This window comes from Mobula hypostoma, chromosome 6, assembly GCF_963921235.1.
Source record: "Mobula hypostoma chromosome 6, sMobHyp1.1, whole genome shotgun sequence".
Lineage (NCBI taxonomy): Eukaryota > Metazoa > Chordata > Chondrichthyes > Myliobatiformes > Myliobatidae > Mobula > Mobula hypostoma.
In genome coordinates this window covers 74,414,400-74,434,585 of record NC_086102.1, presented here as the reverse complement: position 1 = coordinate 74,434,585, position 20,186 = coordinate 74,414,400, and the positions used below count along the sequence as shown (strand labels likewise).

The 20,186-nt window shown below is 39.0% G+C and overlaps 1 protein-coding gene across 3 annotated transcripts in view; it reads right to left on the bottom strand.

Annotated features, from left to right (window-relative positions):
* Window positions 1–5,475: 5,475 nt before the first annotated feature.
* Window positions 5,476–20,186, bottom strand: part of frmpd4 (FERM and PDZ domain containing 4) — a 739,421-nt gene continuing 724,710 nt past the window's right edge. For 2 of the 3 annotated variants that reach the window (XM_063051001.1, XM_063051002.1), the window contains exons 15-17: window positions 9,577–10,644; window positions 7,972–9,282; window positions 7,054–7,190 (exon numbers count right to left, since the gene is read on the bottom strand). In XM_063051001.1, the coding sequence (XP_062907071.1) occupies window positions 7,186–7,190; window positions 7,972–9,282; window positions 9,577–10,644 (2,384 nt within the window). In that variant the 3' untranslated portion in view covers window positions 7,054–7,185. Of the gene's footprint in view, window positions 7,191–7,971; window positions 9,283–9,576; window positions 10,645–20,186 lie in introns of all 3 variants that reach the window. The other variant, XM_063051003.1, reaches the window with a different exon arrangement.

Sequence of the window (20,186 nt, the reverse complement as noted above, 5' to 3'; positions counted from 1 at the left end):
TAAGAATATTTAACTGTATTTTTGATCCATTTTTAAATGCTTCTTGTCAAAGATGCTTACAAACATTTCAATGGGTCGTCCACTATAGAGACCAGTCAAAAAGCCATCAGGGCGTTACAGATTATAGCAGTGATGATTTCTGAATGGAAATGAAAATGCACCTGTTGGGAAGTTGGAACAGGCACTTCCACTTACAACTGACGTGAGCCTGCCTGACGTGCTTCTGGCATCAGGTAGACCCCTCATGATATCCAAACACTGTCAGAGCATTCTAGGGCAGATGCTGCACCACTTGAGGTCCAGTCTGGTCCACCTTGTAGGGGAGGCTACAGTTATATGTTCCCTTCTTTTCTGCTGTAAGTAAAAGTATTTCAGTGCAATCTGTAATCATTGTTAAATATTTAGAGTACAGCATTTATGTCTGTCCAAAGGAATTCTCTGTTTGAAGTGTCAGAAAGAACTGCGCCCTGTGTAAACAGCTTCCAAAGTGTTCAGATTAATAGGGAATCCTTTTTTCAGCATTTACCTGATGAGATTTTCATACCAGGGGTGCCTTTGTGATGACGCACTGACAACATCCTTGTATTCATTTTGGGCAGTTCGAGTGGATCAAGAATCCCCTGGAGGTGGTAAACCACCTGCTTCCTTGGGACCTTCGAGAATTCTCTGTCCTATCTGAACCTCCTGAATGAACTCGGTCACTGGCTCAGGTTTGCCAAAGCTGTCAACAGTGAAGTGTGTGAAATACTGTGAAAGGTCTCCAACAGCTCTCTTCATATCTTTAATGTCCTTGCTAGAGGATCTTTCCAAGTGGCTGTCACAGACCTTTGGTTTGTCCCACAATGTGCTATTCAGCACTGGATGAGAGTAATCAGTCACGAAGGACACATGATGTATTCATCACAAAGGAGCCCAAACTGTCAGGTGTATTCTTAGCCAGAAGGAAACAGGTTCTGGAGGGAAATTACTGTCAGCAATTCCTTTATTCTTTGGACCAAGTTGCTGTTCTATCACTGTTGCTGAGTATCATTGCAACTGGAGAAACTTTAGTACACTGCTGATCTTCTGAAAGGGAGATCCCAGTGCATCAGACCAGGGAAACACTGCAGTACAAGCTTGGCAAGTGCAGAGAATTCTGTGCTGTGTGCTGTATCTCCTCTAGCCTAACGATACAAAGGCAGCAGCCTGTGTCAGAGGAAGAGTCATCCTGTAACCTTAACAACATGAGACGCGGCAGAAGAGCAACGGGAGCAGGAGGAGTAGACTACCACGTGGAATCCCAGCAGACAGCATTCAGCCTCATATCCTAGAGTGTAGATATCATCTCATATTCCAGCCTTCCCAAGTCCCAGCAGAACCCCATTATCCTCATTTCTGCAGTGCAGGTAAGAGCTTCCCTGATAGAAAAAAGATCTTCATACAGAGCCTCCAAGATAATATTCTGCAATACCCAATCTCCGATCCTTCTCACCAACGTGATCAACCAATAATCAGCTGAAGAAGCCTCTGCTGACACAATAACAAGTTAAAATCAAAGTCAAAGTAAATTTCTTCTCTATGTACATACTGTACATGCCACCATACAGTACCTTGAAGCTTATTTTCTAACAGGCATTGACAGGAAATTAAAGAAATACAATAGAATTTATGGAAAACTACACAAAAGTAAAGACCGACAACCAACCAATTTGTATAAGAAGACAAATTGTGCAACAAATGAACAAATAAATAAACAAGTAATTAACTAATTAATACTGAGAGCCGTGGTCTTGTAGAGTCCTTGAAATTGAGTCTGTGGGTTGGGGAGTCAGTTAAAAGTTGAGGAGAGTGAAGTTATCTACACCAGTTCAGGAGCCTGTTGACTGAAGAGTTATAACTGCTCCTGAACATGTTGTTACGTTCCTGTACCTTCTACCCAATGGTAGTAGTGAGAAGAGAGCGTGGCCTGGATGATGGATGCTGCTTTCTTGTGACAGCACTCTTTGTAAATGTGTTCAATGGTAGGTTGGGCTTTGCCTCGGATGGTCTGGGCTGCTACCGCCACATTTTGTGGACTTTTCCATTCCTGAGTACTTCTGTTTCCATACCAGGCATGATAAAACCAGATATAAAACCCTCCAGTTTCTATCTATAGAAGTTTGCCAAAGTTTTAGATAATATTCCAATTCTACACCAACTTCTAAGGAAGTCGAGCCACTGTCATGCCTTCTTTGTAATGGCAGTTACATGCTGATCCCAGGACAGATCCTCTGAAGTGATCACACCAAAAATTTAAAGCTACTGACCTTCTCCACTTCTGTTCTCCTAATGAGGACTAACTTATGGACCTCCAACTTCTTCATCCTGTGGAAAATAGTCAACTCTTTGGTTTTGCTGACGTTGAGTGGGAGGTTGTTATCGTGCACCATTCAACCAGATTTTCAATTTCTCTCCTATATGCCAATTCATTACCATCTTTGATTTGGCCAACAACAGTGCTGACATCAGCAAACTTAAATATGGCATTGGAGCTGTACTTATCCACACGATTATAGTCATAAAGTGAGTACAGCAGCAGGCTAAGCACGCAGCCTTGTGGTGCACCTATGCTGGTGATGATTGTGGAGGAGATGCTGTTGCCAATCTGAACTGACTGGGGTCAGCACATGAGGAAATCTGCACGAGAGGTATCGAGGCCCAGGTTTAGAAGGTTTTGGGCTAACGGTCTCATACGGAATTAGCTTGGATGGGGCACCATGGTCGGCTTGCTGTATGAACTCTATGAGCCAAATTTCTCAGTAAGAGAGAAAAAACCTGAAAAGAAGAGAACTTTACCAAAGTTGTCAGATAAGCAATTCCTCAAGTGTCATTGTTAAGAGAATTGTGCTGTGCTAATGATTGAAAGTCATCTTTGGCTTTCGTCAACCAGAAACCTGCCTGAAAATGAAAGTGTAATTGAAAAATTTAGTACTGCACAGTTCTTCAGTTATATGAAAACATTATAATCATGCAATCATTTAAATGTTAACCCTTAGAGAGTGACTTTCATGGATATTTGTGACCTCAAAAATCAGATAAGTAAACATCTGAGGAGAGGCACTGATTCTGTTGGAAATATTTGTAAGTGTGAGGCAAGAAATAGATCAGCCTACCTTAAAAAGCTGGAACTCCACAAGAGGTCAGATGATCCAGGTTAAAAACTGTTGATAAGTCATGTCTGAGGACACTGACTAACCTATAAAATTAACTCCGTTTCTCTCTACAATTCTGTGTTTTCCAGCATATTTATTTCAGATTTGCAGCAGGTTGCTTTTATTGTGACAAATAATGAATATGCTAACATGGTATTTTTTGTATAGAAAATAATGAGTATTCCAGGTTTGCTGTGAGTCACTCCGTATGATTTCCCTAATGATTTACTATTGCTGTAACGTAAGCATTGATTAATTGTCATAATTCCAAGTCAATGAGCACTGGAGAATGAACAACTGTGGAAACATAAATGATCATGGCTCAAAGCTCCCAAAAATAGAAGGTCTTGGAAACAAAATGGTCACTTCACTTCTAAATAAATTACCAAAATACTTCTGTCTCTGAAAAGCAACCAAAGGGAAGTGGATTAGAGTGTATCAGCTACAAGGATAAGTTGGACAAACTTGGAAAGCTGTCTCTGGAACGTCTGAGGCCGAGGACCTGAGGGGAGTATATGAAGTCACAAGAAGCTTGGATTGGATAGAGAGTCTTTATCCAATGATGGAAATGTCTAATATTGGAAGGCATAGATTTAAGGTGAGAAGGGGAAGGTTTTAAGAAGATTTGTGAGGTAAGTCTTTTTTACACAGAGAATGACAAGGCAGGTGGTGGAATCAGATATGCTAGTGATGGCTAAGAGGCATTTAGATAGACACATGAACAGACACCTAGAAAAGTAGAGAATGGAGAGGTAGAGATCATGTGCATGCAGATGAGATCAGTTAAAATTATCTTCACGGTTGGCACAGACATCGAGGGCCAAAGGGCCTGTTTCTAACCTATACTGTTCCATGTTTTTTGTAAAATAAATGATCTGTTTATTGATACTATTCACTGAAGAAATTATTTTAATCTTGTTAGTATGTCCTTTGGGATACTTCATGGCTATCTGAATAGGGCAGACATGAACCAATTTGCATTATTACCTGAAGAAGTGTTGAGAATTGACTTATGCATTCTTTTTACAGTTGTTTGACAGTTGTGCAATTTTAACAGTCTCAAAAGACCTCAAAATCAGGTTAATGGACATAAAACCCAACTATCCACCAAGCTGGCTGTTGCCAAAGTAATAGTGGTCTGCAAGTACTCTGCCTGCTTCAGCTAGCAGGCCCACTTCACTGTGCAATGCCAGCAGAAGCACACCAGTGCAAATAGCTCACAGGATGTCTTTCAGCAACTCACTCAGACTCCTGAGACAACCTTACCTTACAAACCCACCAGTCTGAAGGACAAGGGCAGCAAGAGCACAGGAATACCACCCGATTGAAGTTGCCGTCCAAGCCACAGGCCATCCTGAGATATCATCATTCCTTCATGGTCACTGGATGCAAGTTGTGGACTTTCTGCTGGGATCGCTGGTCTACGCACACATGAGGGATTTCAGCGGTACAAGTAAGTTACTCACACCACTTTTCCAGAGGCATTTAGGGGTGGGCACTAAAATGAATACCCAGCCTCCGAAGCCCATATTCCTTGAATGAATAAGAAGTGGGAGACGTTGGCACTGATTATTTCCACTGGTGATTGCATCAAAGAGCTCACATATGTTTGATATTTATTTTTCATTGAAAATCATTTGGATCATTGCCTCCTGAGGACATCTGCGATCCTATCCTGTTTCTGCATTGGCCTTAACTAATATCGTACAACCAAAAGCTGTCAAAATGAGACAAGTCGTGCAATATTAATGGATACCGGGACATCCTCTCCCTTTGTACAGTAAACACCTTGTCTTCCTTATTTGTTGCAGCTACTCTGCTATATAAATTCCTGCCAAAGGGGAAGTTTTGACATGTCTGGAATGGAACAATTTACAATGGTTCAGCTGCTTAATAAAAATATAGCTAATTACCCTTTATATGTCAGCTGACTTTCAAGTATAAGACAGGCCTTCAGCTAAAAATGAATTCTATGTAACTATGCATTTAAGTAAATCACAAAGTCTAAAAATATTTCCCCTAATTATGTAGTTTCAACATTCCTATTAGATGAGAATAATTCCCAATGATTCTTCTTGTAAGAAGTCAAAGAAAATGCCATTATATAAAAGTTCAAGATTTGTTCCCAACATCCCGCCCCAAAAATAAGACATAATGAATTGTTTTGTTTGTTTATTGTTTATATAGTTTGCATCAGTTAAAAAGCATACTTTAAAATTTTAGATAGTACTTTATTATTTACAGAGTGATGCAGTATCACATGGGAGACCAGTATAGTTCTCCTCCCACCACCCTCAACCCTAACCCCTCCCCCCCAACCCACTCCATGGCAGTTACAGTTGTAGGGGACCTTGACACGTCTGATTTGGGCACTAAGTCATTCTGGAGTACGGGTATCATATGAAAAATAACTAAATTTTTTACCATTGCTTTCTATATTTCCTTGCCATTACAAAGGGTTTTTCAATTGCATTTCAATCCTAATAGATAGAGCTGTATAACATCTTAATACTGTATCCCACAGGCTCATCGTATAAAACATACTGTATGTACACAAAACCAAGTTTCTTTAATAGCAGTTCCATGTGGTGTCCCACACTTACAGTAAACTCTATGTATGGCTTTACAAGGGTACATTTTAAAGTACAATTTGCATGTTATTTATTTAAAAGCGTTTTAAGTGAACGGGTTAGTGTGCTTACGATAGCTGTCATGGTATTTGAATGTCGTGCTAAAACCTTAACATGAGGGTCAATGGGGACTGCCCCAGATACTGCTTCAGCAGCTGTCAGTAGACAAATATAGTTCATTACAACTTCGTCTACCTTAGCAACGATTTCCTGTTGCTGTGTTTCAGAATTCATTACTTTAACTAATCGCATGCAGGCTTCTGTTAAGCAACACAGTACTTGAAAGCTGGAAGTCATAGCTAAGAGCATTTCCTCTGGACTCTTCTCCACTGCAGCCATTTTTCTGCAAGCACTTCCCAACTCTCTTGATTCAATTGACAACAGTTGCTTGTACTGGTTAAACCGAAGCTGGTAGTGGTCTGGTTTCGTCTGTTCTTTCTCCCCAATGCTTGCTTGCAGGAGAGACAGCAGCTCATTGGCATCTTTCTGCGCTGCCAGAAATCCACCTGGCATCGAGTACACCTTCTCCTTCAGGGTGTTAATTCTGGTGATTTTGCTGTCAAGTTCCACCTCACCAAGGCTGGCACCGTTCAGCTGAGGCTCTTTGTTGCTACCAGACTCCCCGGAAGGTGCGGCAGTCAGTCCCACATCTCTTCCAGCAATGGCAGGGCGAGAAGTGGTGCAGGTTTCTGTGGATGAACTGGGGTACTGGGGAGCTTGGTTGAAGTAAGTTAATTGGTCCTTACTGCTATAACCACCATCACCATCATCATCAGCATCAACGTCCTTATTGAGGAAACAGTAGGTGAAAGGCCCATGACACTTCCAGTTGCTCATCTCCACCTTCAGGAAAGGCAATTGTCTAGGCTGCCTTAAATCCTTTTGCACCGAAAATATCTGCGATGGTCTCCGACTCTCCTTTCTGTTTGCAGCGGTGGAACTGCATGATGAATTTGTTGTCACTGATCCTTGAGAGTGGCACTCGGATATGCTCTCACCCAGAGGAAGCTCTACTCTCTTCTGTACAAGCTGGGGATTGGGTACCTCGAGGAGATCGGAATATTGGAATCCTATGGAACTCCTTGATTTTTCTAGTTGGGTTTCTGCACTTCTCATTCGTGGTGTAATGCTACTGCTGCAACGCCTCAGCACCTTCTTTCTGGGAGGAATTTTAAGGCTTCCTCCTCTGCCCTCAAGGTTATTCCTATTAAGTGATGTTGAATGCCCTTGTCCTTCTTTGAGAAGATTAGGTGACTCTTGGCAGGTAGTTGGCACCTTTGTATCATTGCAAATGTTTGATGGCAGGGGAATGTTGTCGCCTTTGAACTGATTACTGAAAGCTGAAGTTGCACCTCCTCTTCCTCCTTGCTCAGGCTCTGTGCAAGCTACACTAGGGGTGGCAGAAAAACACAGAGAATCATTAAGCATCTCCTTGACAACATGCTGCAATTTACAATCTGGGTTGCACTGCTTGTCCTTAGCAGAGAGCTGCTTCTCCTGAAAACCTCCAGGCAGAGCTTTATCATTCTCACTGGCAGCTCCTTTACTCAGACTGGGACACTGCTCAGAATGCGGGTCTTGTCTTACCTGTCTCTTAGAACAGGCAACTTCTCTCCTTTCCCTGTTAATTCTTTCCTCCATCTCCCTATCCTTCTGAGTCCTCTGTTTAGCTAACTCATTGTCCCTCCTCAATTTGGATGGTAAAGATGCAAACAAAATATTTCTAAAGTTACATCGTGAACTTTTAAGTAACTTACTTTGACCCATTGTAAACAATTCCTGGTGTTTAAATTGATCTAGGTCGTCTGACGCTGAGGCTAATAATGGAAATGTTAATGTGTTAGATCTGTGAAGCTTAGAAAAATTCTGATCAACTTTAACACTGTTATTTTCATTTGGGAAAGTGATTGATGTGCTTTTAAGATGAGGAAATGTGCTGAAAGTAATTTCTTGAGATGAGTTACTACTGTCATCAACTTTGGGTTTACATGCCTCTTTCAGTACATCTTTATTACAATCTGCAGAGCTAACTTCATGAGATGGACCTGACAAAAGAGGACTGGCTTCTTGATCTTGAACATAATCATTTCCTTTACCCACTACCTTACTTTCAAAGCCAAAATTATTCAGTTCAACACCTGTGTAAATAATATCGCCGTTTACTGAGGTACCTGTGGTTTCTTTAATCTTGGGTACTCGGTGGCACCCGTCACGTATGGTACCAAATATAGGCTCAGCATTTGAAGGTGCATGCGTGTTATGGGTTGTTCTTCTGTGACACACGGCTTCAGCTTGGGGGTGCAGGTCTTTATAGGACGTTCCATGGCTTTGAAGCAAAAGTGTTCGCTGATCTTCTGAAATGTAACCAAGACTTTTTAGAGAAGACTCTGATAGTATGTGTTTAATTTCAGTTGTACAATGGGGAGAGTCCACTGGGGTGGCGCATGTACTGCTACTCGTACTGCAGGGTGCATCTACTGAAGAGCACTGGGAGCTCTGCAAAGAATAATGGCCCTCACTTTGTAAAGAAGACATTCTTTTTGTCATATGATATTCACAAAGTCGAGTCACACTCTGTTCAGCTTCGGGAAGCTCTGAAGAGTGATCGTCAGGGAAAAGCTCAGTATCTTCTGAATCAGTCAGGTGCTTGGCTGAAGACCCATAGGTGGTATCAGAAAGAAAGCTTTCATCACGCCCAAGCCCTGAAGTGCTGGCCAGGGAGCAGCGGTCATCCACTTCAGCGTCAGATTCTTTCTCATCAAGTTCCGTTCTAGAAACTAGGCAAGCCTTGTGAAAGTTTTTACCATTAATCAACCCTGGGATGTGCTTATCATTCATTTTTTCTCCTGACACTTGAAACCACCTTTGTGTCTCTTTTCGGAAAGTAGTGCTCTCTAAGTCATAGGTGGTTGTGCGTTGGCTATTCTTTCCGACCAGCGTGTTGTACTTGCTGTTAGTTGACAAGTCGTCGCCCACTTCCATCTTTTTGTTTCCATGTTGCCTCTTCATTGATACACTACCATCAACTGCTATCTTGATGCTAGTATCACCCACCTTGCACTTTTGCTTACTTGAACATGAGTACATCAGAGACCCCACCTGCAGCTTGCTGAAATAGTCCGTGACAGATTTTGTCTCCATTGTTTCTGGTTCCATTTCAATTTCCTCGGAAGGAAGAATTTGCTTCGAAGGCACAGTTTTGGACTTTGCACTGCTTCCTCGTTGAGTGCTCAAGCAGTGCGTGGCTTTTGGAATCACTTTGGAAGTGGGCCCTATGTTCTCGTTCTGAGAAATCGGGAACTCAGTTTGCTCTTCTTGAAGTTGTTGATAGCCTTCGCTGGTGGCCACAAGCATGTGCATGGAACCCTCAGAGTGCTTCTGCGCTGAGGCTACCTCAGAGCTTTCAGTCATTTCAGAGGAGTTTGTTTCATTGCCAGAATCCGATGACGACTCAGGACTATAAGCTCTTAATATCACTACACCTGTATACCATAAGAGAATAAACAGTCAATTAATTACTTCATCATAGGCACTTTTGTAATCTCAATAAAACAGGTTTATTAAACAAAATGTTTAGTATTCTTAAATCTCTGTACATAATAATCACCCAGCACATGAAATATCAAACATGATTGCTCCATTAGCATGCCAGATCAGAAAATGGGATGACAAAAACTGATGATAAAATTTGTTCTGGAATGTTTCCAAGTTGTTAACAAGTTTACAGATGGAACATTATGACAGTCAATGAATAAATGTTACTATGGTGAAAGAACCTGAGCTGTCATCCGTTTGCTGAACAGACTGCTCCTCAGAAGCTGCCAGCTCCTCCAGGGCTTGCAAGGTTGAAACCACAGCGTCATCCAGGGCCTGCTCACCGCTCTGCTCTTCAGCCTGCGTAGGAATGGCATCTATGAGTGACACAGGGATGTCATCGTTTGTGGAACATTGGCTTTGGCTATCATTTCCTGAGCTTTGCGCCGGCTGATGCTGGCTATCTTCTTCGTCTGAGCTATTGTCTCTGAAGCCAGGAGGAGGGGCAGCTATTGCTACATTCAGAGAATGCAGTAAAAAGTCATCTTCGTCGTCGTCATCACCCCCAGGGGGAGGAAGTGAAGTTAAGTCAATTATGTCATCACTTGATCCAGAAATATTCAGGATGTCCATTTTGTCCACCTCACCAAGAGGGATATCCTCCTCACAGCTGGCTTCATCATCATCCTCAGCATCATCCGTGGTCTCTGAGTAGCAGATGTCATGTAACAATGGTTCTTCGATGCTTTCTGCATTTGCAAACATTCTGCTGTCATTGATGTTTGCATACACAGCATTTGAATCAATGTTATCTACATCAATCCCTGGGAATGAGAACTCTTGGCATTTAATGTCACTTGCATTGTTCAAGTACATCTGTTGGTCCAAATTGCTGGGGCTATCATCCAGCAATCTTTCATAACCAAGGTTTCTTGGGTTAAAGATAGCAACATTGTGGTCCTCAAAGACAAAGGATACCTTAGCTCCTCTTGGCGTTTCCTGTACCGTTTTGGTAGACTCTTTCCCAGAGCGAGGCACCCTGTTGAAATTTTTATTTTCAGCTTCCACAGCGTCCATGTATTCAGCACCTAGATGCCTATGATCATTAACATCTGTAATTTCACTTATTAAAATCCCCCTCGAATCTTCATGGTAAATTGGACTATCTGAGAAATCTACATTTTCATGCTTTGTTTCTCTCATAGATGATGATTGAATATCTTCTTTCTTAGGCCTGTTATAGCATGAACTCTTCGGTAGATAGTTCCATTCTACATTGTGCATGTCATGTTTAGTCTTGTACTCCGGGCCTATTAAAAAAAAGATAAAAGAAGGGCAGTTATTCAAAAATATACATCCTTGCTAATTATCATGATCAATAAGGGATGTCTAACCATTAACAAATGGGCATTCTGCCTCACAAATTCATTCAATAAGAGTCAGTTAATTTCAGAAGCAGAATACAAGACGCCACTGCTACCATATAGAATGTTTAGCATCACCAAGAGTGGATCAACATCCGGGGCTGTAATGTTATCTGCATGATGCTTCTGTCTCTAGGAAAATAAATATTGTGCCATCCATTGGAATAAAAGTGCAAATTTAGGATATATTATCTGTATTGTATTCAATGAAATGCCACCTGATCTATGTCCAGATACCATTTTCCATCTGATTCTTAAGAAATTTGGTGAATAAATTCTTTAAATCCTCGATTGAAAATTAACATATGACTAAGCATCAATGGCCACTTGCACATGAGAGTTTTAGCTTTACCTGACTGTATCTTGCTAAGGGATTTAACAAATTCCTTTTGGAATTACATAACTAACATCTATTGACATTCCCCAACCCAAAACCCTGCGTCACACTCACTCAGCATGACTATCCTTCACTGGTTTACACTGGCTTTCTCTGCTCACTTGATTGAAAATGGCAGCCATACCATGGAAAGTTCCAGACCCTGAATATTTCCATGACCATACCTGTCAGACCAACTGGTCTGTAAGTCTTCATTTCCTCCCCTTTTCAAAGTGCAGAGTGATATACATCTGAGGTCAACAGAAATTTAAAGGAATATAGTTCGGGTATGTGCAATGCTCCTGTGGCCTCCAACACACCACTCCCACAGAACAATGACTGAAACTGTGAGCACACACAAGGACCCAAGTACTTGCACTCATGGCACTTTGTGCATTACTGTGAAGTTCTGGTGCTGCTGCAACTTATTTTCTGTTACTTATCTATTTAATACTGTTTGTCTATTACTGTCTTGTTTTTATCTACCGCTTTATTTAATTACCTGAGAGGAAGCCAAACAGAGTTTCATTGTACCTCTGTATAATGACAATAAAGATCGTTCTATTCCATTCAATTCAATTCAATTCAATTCTTTTACAATCCAGAGATGGAAAATATTTGACCTCAAGGACCTGTTGCTCCTTCAGTGCCATTATGTTCTCCATAGACAATTTTGCATATACAAATTTTGGTTACTTCCATCTCTGATTAGTTATTATTTCTTTTCGATTTCCAGTCAACTATGTGGGCAGAGCTATGACAGTGCTTAATAGCGACTCCTTCCAGCTCATCTGCAGAAACAGCTTAATTTCTACTTTTAATGTCTCTCCTTTTCCTTTTCAAGGTGGATGGGGTTTTGTCGGAGACCATCACCGAGAGTTATACTCAGATTTAAAGTTCTTTGCGGTGGTGGTACTTGCTTCTGGGGGCTCAAGACTGGCTGTTTTTCGATATCTCAAGAAGTGGCCTAGAAGACGAGTGTGCCTTTGGGGTTTCGAGACTTTGCAGACCTGTGGACGACTCCATGCTGGTGCTGCTGACTGAAGCATTGCGGGAGAAAACGGAACATCGGATTGGCTATCGGGGTCCCTGTACTAAGTAAATTGCGCACATTCTCTCTTTTGCTTGTGGGGGAGAGTCTGTTGCCAATTCTGGAGTCAGAGAACTTGGGGGAAAAAAAGTGATGCGGATGACTTTATCACTAGAAATCAGTGAGTTGTTTTGTTATGTCTCTCCTCTCACTGTGAAAGGGTGACCCTTCTCTGTCTCTTTATTGGGGAGAGAGAGAGCGCCTGTGCTATGCCCTATTGATGGAGTGAACGATTAGTTTTTGTTGTACTGCAGATAATGGTCTCTCTTTCTGGCTTTGCTGTTGCTTGCTTGCTGGGTGGAGGTTGATGCTTTTTTGCTGAAGTAAGTGGGTGAGGGGGGAGCAGGGGCTTTGGGGTTCTAAAGTTTTTACTGTCACTCATTTTTTGGGGCACTCTTCTGTTTTTGTGAATGTCTAGGAAGAATAAGAATTTCAGGTTGTATATTGTATACAGTTTCTGCTATTAAATGGAACTATTCAAATGTGCTTTTCTGTAAAAACTGATTCAACACATCCACTGATTATTCAACATAACCAGCCCAATTTGAACAATTATTTCTACTGCACTGCATACAAGGATTTCTAAACTGTAAATTCACACCAGCATCTACCCATTCTGTTCTCCGACCTCCTTAACTTATTTTCAATACAATCCTGGAAGAAGATTTTGTTTTCACTGTTTGCAGAAAACAAAACCAAACTTTCTTCATCTTTCTTCCTTAAACAAAAGTTGTAAAACATTATTCTTCACTTTCCTTCCTCCAGCCTCGCACTAATAACTATGATACATTAATCTAAAAAAGGAATTGCGATTTCAGTGGATAAAAGTTAGGCTTAAAGGTCTTTTGCTCAGGTAGTCAAATACCCAGGCATTGAATTTAAGAATTTCTAAGCTGGAAATTCTGCATCCATATCCGCTTAATTTCTTTTCAAGGCATCCCTGTTCAATTACTTCATCAGTATCTCGCTGTTTTAAATCATGGCATAGGGGCTAAGTTACTGGACTATTGACCCAGAGAACTAAATCTGAATTCCACCTAACAGTGGTGAATATAAATTCACACACAGAAATAAAAATGAAATTGGAAGACAATATTAATAATGGCCAAGACTGAACTACCACATGGTTGTATAAAACCATTTGGTTTCCTGATGTTCTTCATGAAACAAAATTACAGGCTTGAACATGATTCCTCACCTACCAAAATAGTTGCTCTTAACCATCCATGTAATAGACCAGTAAGCTGAGCAAGTTCAGGAACCAGTTTAGGATTAACAGTAATTGTTAGCCTTGACAGTAATGTAAGCATCCTCTTTTTAGCCAGGGCATCAAAGCGTATGGGGTGAAGGCAGGGGAGCGGGGATGACTGGAAGAATTGGATCAGCCTACGATTGGAATGGCGGAGCAGACTCGATGGGCCGAATGGCCTACTTCTGCTCCTATATCTTACGGTCTTATGGAAGAGGTGAATTTCACTTCTTTGTCCCATCCTTCTGCAGTTTTATACAATACTACTTCTTTGTCCATCATCTGTACTGTGGGGAAAAAAAACGACTTTTTCAAGGGCGTGTAAACAGTTTCTCAACCATACAGCATGCCAATGGATTGGCACTGTTACTGTCATTAAAAAAATTAAAATAAACATAATCATGTACAGAATATGGTTGTTGAACGCAAGGTCAATAATTATTTCTGATCCCTTAATTGGTATTGAACCATACCAATTAAGGTTGTGAGTTTAGGGTCACTGATGGAATAGACTGTATGTTTTTCTACTTTAGAGAGCTGATGATTTTTTTCTGACAGTACAGAAATCTCACAGTCACCATTACCAACAAAACCTTCCATTTTATTATTGGTTGTTGTTATTGATTTATCTGAATTTAAATTCCCCAGCTCCCACGGTGGAAATTGAATTTATGGCTCCACCTCATTAGTCCAGGTCTTCCCAGTAACATAACTACTACACCGCAGTCTCCTTGGTTAAGGCATGAAAATTAGCAGGATCCATTGCTGATGAAATAATAATGCAAGAAACTACTAAGATGTGTAAATATAATGAGTGGATTATTATGCACAGGGGGAAGGCAGTCAAACCCAGAGGAGTAGACTCACTTAGAATGTAAAATAAAAGCTGTGCTCTGAATCCATTTGCTTGATATAATGGTAGTCTTGACACAAAGAATTGTATTTTGTTTGCATTGCTACAGTCATTCATTCTCTATCACGGTCAAATCACTTCCAAAGAGCTGACTCCAGGCCAAAATAATGAGCCATAGACTCTAAGGATGTGGGCTTACTGTTGAATGATTTAAAATGAAAACAGATCTTTGAATGCTTCAGAAAATAAAAACAAATCAGATGCTGAAAATCTGAAATAAATGCAGAAAATGACACATACTCAACAGATTAGGTAGCTTCAGTAAAGAAAGAAACAGAACTAACAGCTCACTTGATCATTTATTAGAATGTGAATTCTCTTTCTTTCTTCAAAGAAACTTCCAAGGATTTTTAGTATTCTCTGTGTTTATTTCATTGACATTCTCTTTCCTTGCAATTATGAATGAGAACAACAGCCAGCGTAATGTAACTTTCAGGCATTTATTGGGTCTCAGCAGTGTTTGGAACTGATGTTTGTAGACTGTATACTAGAATTATAAAATCCTATTGCACAGAAGCAGGCTCTTTGGCTCACGGTCTGCTTGTAGATTTCTGTTCCATTTCTATTTCTATTCTTTTGAAAGCTAATAGCCTGCACTAGCCCTAAGTACAGGTTACAAAGAGATTCTATCAGAAAGAATACAAGTATTATATATCTTTCTGATAGAAATAATACACACCCACGAACCAGAAATTTTGGGTGCTAAGATGACAAGGCGATAACATATGCAACCGCATCTGTGATATGATGAAACTGCCATAGAAGAGGCTTGGTATGATTTATTCATTAATGCTAGTTGCATTTTGCTCTTAAGGGGATCTGTTTTTTATGGAGCATACATGTAATGAAACTAGATATGCAGAGAAATACTTAGCTTATTGAACTAGGGCTCCAGATAAAGGCATTCAGAGCCGCTCCGAACCATTAAGTGAGCAGATATAAAAATATAACCCTCAGGGAAAAGGTTAAGCCCCACCACACCAGCACTGGAAGGGCCTCCAAGATTCAAGGTAAAGGTTGAACAAAGTTATTTAATTCATACACAGAGTATGGAGGGTTTTGTTTTCTTTCATACATTGCAGGACGTACTATGGTTTAAGTTTTAGTTTTATATTTCCACCTTAATCTCAGGTTGTAAAGTTTCCAGTTTTAACAAGTAAGAATAAATAACAATGAGGAAAAATTCTCTTTTCTCTACCGATAAAATAACATGCTGGCAAAGAACACATTCCCTTTCATTTTCCTTTAAGAATGCTACACATAGTTTTCAAAATGCTCTTTTTTTGCCACTGACTAATCGTAATTAACTGTGAGACAAGTTAGTTTATTGTTGCGGAAATAATAAAAATTGCATAAGTGTGAGTGGAAAGACGGAACAAAAGGAAAGCCATTTGAATGATTATATGAAAGAAAGTGAAAACTTAGTCAAGAGATATTTAAGGTGTAACGCAGCCAATCCATAATAGTGATTTCTGGTTCTGATTCATTGAGGTGTAAAGTTAATGCATGAACAGTGTAAATTTTGATTAAAAAAAGCTAAACTGAAGCAAAAAGGAAATCCAAACCTTTGGTGGCAAATGCAATATTGGCATTCATTTCTATACCATTTCTAGTGGTATAAAATATAAGGGCAGGGATGTGATGTTGAGGCTCTATAAGGCACTCGTGAGACCACACTTGGAGCATTGTGTGGAGTTTTAAGCTCCTTATTTTAGAAAGGATATACTGACATTGGAGAGGGTTCAGAGAAGATTCACGAGAATGACTCCAGGAATGAAAGGGTTACCGTATGAGGAACATCTGGCAGTTCTTGGACTCTATTCCCTGGAGTTCAGGAGAATGAGAAGGGATCTCGTAGAAACATTCCAAATGTTAAGATGGCTGAACAGATCAGATATAGCCAAGTTATTTTCTGTAGTAGGGGAGTCTAGGACAAAAGGGAATGACTTCAGGATTGAAGGATATCCACTTAGAACAGAGAGGTGGAGAAATTACTTTAGTCAGAGGGTGGTAAATCTGTGGAATTTGTTGCTACGAGCGGCTGTGGAGGCCAAGTTATTGGGTGTGTTTAAGGCAGAGATAGATAGGTTCTTGATTAGCCAGGGCATTAAAGGGTATAGGGAGAAGGCAGGGAAGTGGGGATGACTGGAAGAATTAGATCAACCCATGATTGAATGGCAGAGAAGACTCAATGGACCAAATAGCCTACTTCTACTCTATATCTTATCTTGTCTTAAAAATTGAACCTCCATTAGCAACCTATGAAATAAAACCAGTCTTAAAATGGCACCTTTAACAACATGTTAAAAGATTATCAATATATCTGTCATATTTGAAGAGGAATATTTGAAGAAATATTTGTGTTGCAGCAAATATGTAGTTATGAATTTAGAAATAAAATTCGGAGTGAATTACAAGAATTTTGTTTCCACCAGGAGAGATATGAGAGGAGGAAGTGCTGGGGAAATTAGATGGTATGGAGAAATATAGATGGATAATGATAAAATGAAGCAATCTTATATAGACCATCAATGGGACCATCAAGGTCAAGTGTGATGATAATGTTAAGCAAGTGGTGGTGACGTTTCGTAACACAGTGGTTGAATACTGCTCTGATAATTCAGAAGCCTTGACATCTGGTCTCAGGCGATGCTCAGAGCTGACTGGATCATCTGTGGAATTTAAACTCAATTACCTAAACAACTCTATAATAAAAAGTTTGTGTCAAGACAGTGACATAAAAAGTCCATCTGGTTTGCAAGTATTCTGGGGGAAGAATCAATGTTATCTTTGCCTTCTCACGTCTTGAGCTCACTTGAGGGAATTAAAGCATATTTGCGAGGTCAGATAATCTCCTATTTGACTAAGCTTAAGAAACAGACAAAAATGGAGTTAGTTAAGATTTCAAAACAAATTAAAGACTTGGATAATATTTATGCAGTCTCTCCTAACATTGATTTATTTAAAGAAAGGGTTGAATTTCAATCACAATATAATTTACTATTAACTTATCCTATTGAAAGAAATTTGCTTAAATTAAGTCAATTTTATATGTTTGGGGACAAAAATAATAAGCTATTAGCATCCCAATTAAAGGCAGCTGGAGCTAAAAGACAAATTTTAAAAATTTGTAAGGGAGATGGTAGTTTAGCTTGTAATTATGAAGACATTAATAAAATTTTTCAGGACTTTTACAGTGAACTCTATAAATCTCAGTCTCCAGCGGATCTTTCTAAAATGAATGCCTTTTTACAAAAGACGGATTTTCCTAGAATATCTGTTGAAGAGCAACAAACTCTTGATACTCCTATTACTGAAAATGAAATTCAGAAAGCTATTCTTTCAGTGCAATCTGTTAAAGCTCCTAGATTGGATGGTTTTTCTGTAGGATTTTATTAAAAAATTTGAAGAATTGCTCTCTCCATATATGTTGGAAATGCTCAAAGATTCTTTTTTGATAGGCGAGTTACCTCCCATATTTTATGAAGCTTCTATTTCTTTAATTCTTAAGAAAGATAAAGACCCTACTGATTGTGCTTCATATAGACCTATTTCGCTATTAAATGTGGATGCTAAAATTCTTTCAAAAATAGTGGCTAATCAACTGGAGAATATTCAAGCTAAAATTATTTCTCAGGACCAAACAGGTTTTATAAAAGGCCGTTATTCCTTCTCTAATACTCGGAGACTGTTAAATGTTATGTACTCATCCCTTTCTGAGACTCCCCAATGTGTTGTTTCTCTTGATGCTGAAAAGGCATTTGATAGAGTTGAATGGAAATACTTATTTAACTTTTCAGAGAAATTCAACATTGGTACTAATTTTAATAAGTGGATTAGAATGTTATTAAAAGCCCTATTGCCACCGTTATTACTAATAATTGCAGATCTTTTTTTCGACTTTTGTGGGGTATGAGACAAGGATGTCCGTTAAGTCCCCTGTTATTTAATTTGATGTTGGAACCTTTGGCACTTCGTGAAGCTAAAGATATTCAAGGGATTTCCATAAATGGGACTATTCATAAGATCTCCCTTTATGCTGATGATCTCTTAGTTTATGTTCCAAATCCTGAAGAATCCATTCCTAGTTTATTGAAATTATTAAATGAATTTGGAAATTTTTTGGGATATAAATTAAACTTTAATAAAAGTGAATTATTTCCTTTAAATGATTCTGCTTCTATATATGATGACATTCCTCTTAAAGTTATGGACTCTTTCAAATATTTAGGTACTATCATCACTAAAAATTATGGAGACCTTTACAGAGCTAATTTGGTTCCCTTAGTGGATTTTATGAAGCAAATATTTTGTAGATGGAATCCACTTACACTTTCGTTAGCTGGCAGAATTTATGCAGTTCAAATGATGATTTTACCAAAATTTTTATATGTATTTCAAAACATTCCTTTTTTTTAAACTAAGGAGTTTTTTCAACAGGTTGATTCTATTATTTCATCTTTTATTTGCAATAATAAAAGACCAAAAATCAAAAAAAGGATGGAGGTCTTGCTCTGCCTAATTTAAGAATGGATTATTGGGCGGTTAATATACGTTATACGTGCTCTTGGTTATATTGGACTGATAAAAATGAACGGCCACCTTGGGTTGATTTGGAATTAAAAGCTGTAAAACAATTTTACTTAACTTCATTATTAGGAGCCTCTTTACCTGTACAACTAGCCAAAATTTCGATTCTAAATTTATATCCTATGATTAAGCAGTCATTCCTAATTTGGTACAGTTTCGTAATTTTTTTAATCTTAAAAAATTTAACCTTCTTAGTTTAATTTATCGAAACTATTTATTTAAACCTTCACTTAGTGATCCTATCTTTTTTCTTTGGAGGAATAAAGGAGTTTATTCCTTCATGGATCTGTTTCAAGAAGGCCGATTGATGTCTTTTGAGAAATTAATAACTAAATACTCTCTCTTGCACTCATATTTCTTGCAATATCTTTAGGTCAGACATTTCTTACAAGAATATTTAAATAATTTTCCATATATACAAGATTCTGACCTGTTAGACTTTTGAAATTGGTTAACTCTTCTTCGATTTGTGCCAGTCACTCTCTAATTCAATTTAAAATTGTACATCATTACTATTTGACAAAGGAGAGACTGTCTAAAATATTTCCTAATGTTGATAGTCAATGTGATAGATGTAAAACTGAGACGGCTATATTGACACATATGTTTTGGTCGTGTTCTGTATTGAAACAGTTCTGGTAATCTATTTTCTTTATAATTTAAAAATTACTTTACGACCTAATAAATTGACAGTTTGGTTCGGTATAATTCCTCAATATAATTTCTCACAGTTATTTCTATATCAGACCAACAAGTAATTGCATTTATCACATTATTGGCCAGAAGGGCTATTTTATTAAAATGGAAAGACGCCTCTGCTCCCACTTTGATACAATCATTCTCTCAGGTGATGTTACGTCATAGTTTGGAGAAAGTTAGAAGTCGAACTTTTGATCCTCGATTTGACTTTGAGAAAAGGTGGGGTTCTTTTGCCCACTACCATCATTTAATTTGAGTTAATTAAGATGGTTCCCTTCTGATTCTTGTGTAATTGGATTTGGTTGGCAGATTGATGTTCCTCTTTTATGGAAGCTTGTATGGCGTACAGCTCCTGGGTTGTGCTCCCAATGGTTTTTTTTCCTCCTTTTTTTTCGGTTAGTAGGGTTTTTTTTGTTTTAGTTAGTAGGGGTTCTTTTTTCCTTCTTACTTTTTTCAAAAAAAAATAGTTTTAACATTTTGTTTTTTCTTATTATTATTGGTATACTGTTTA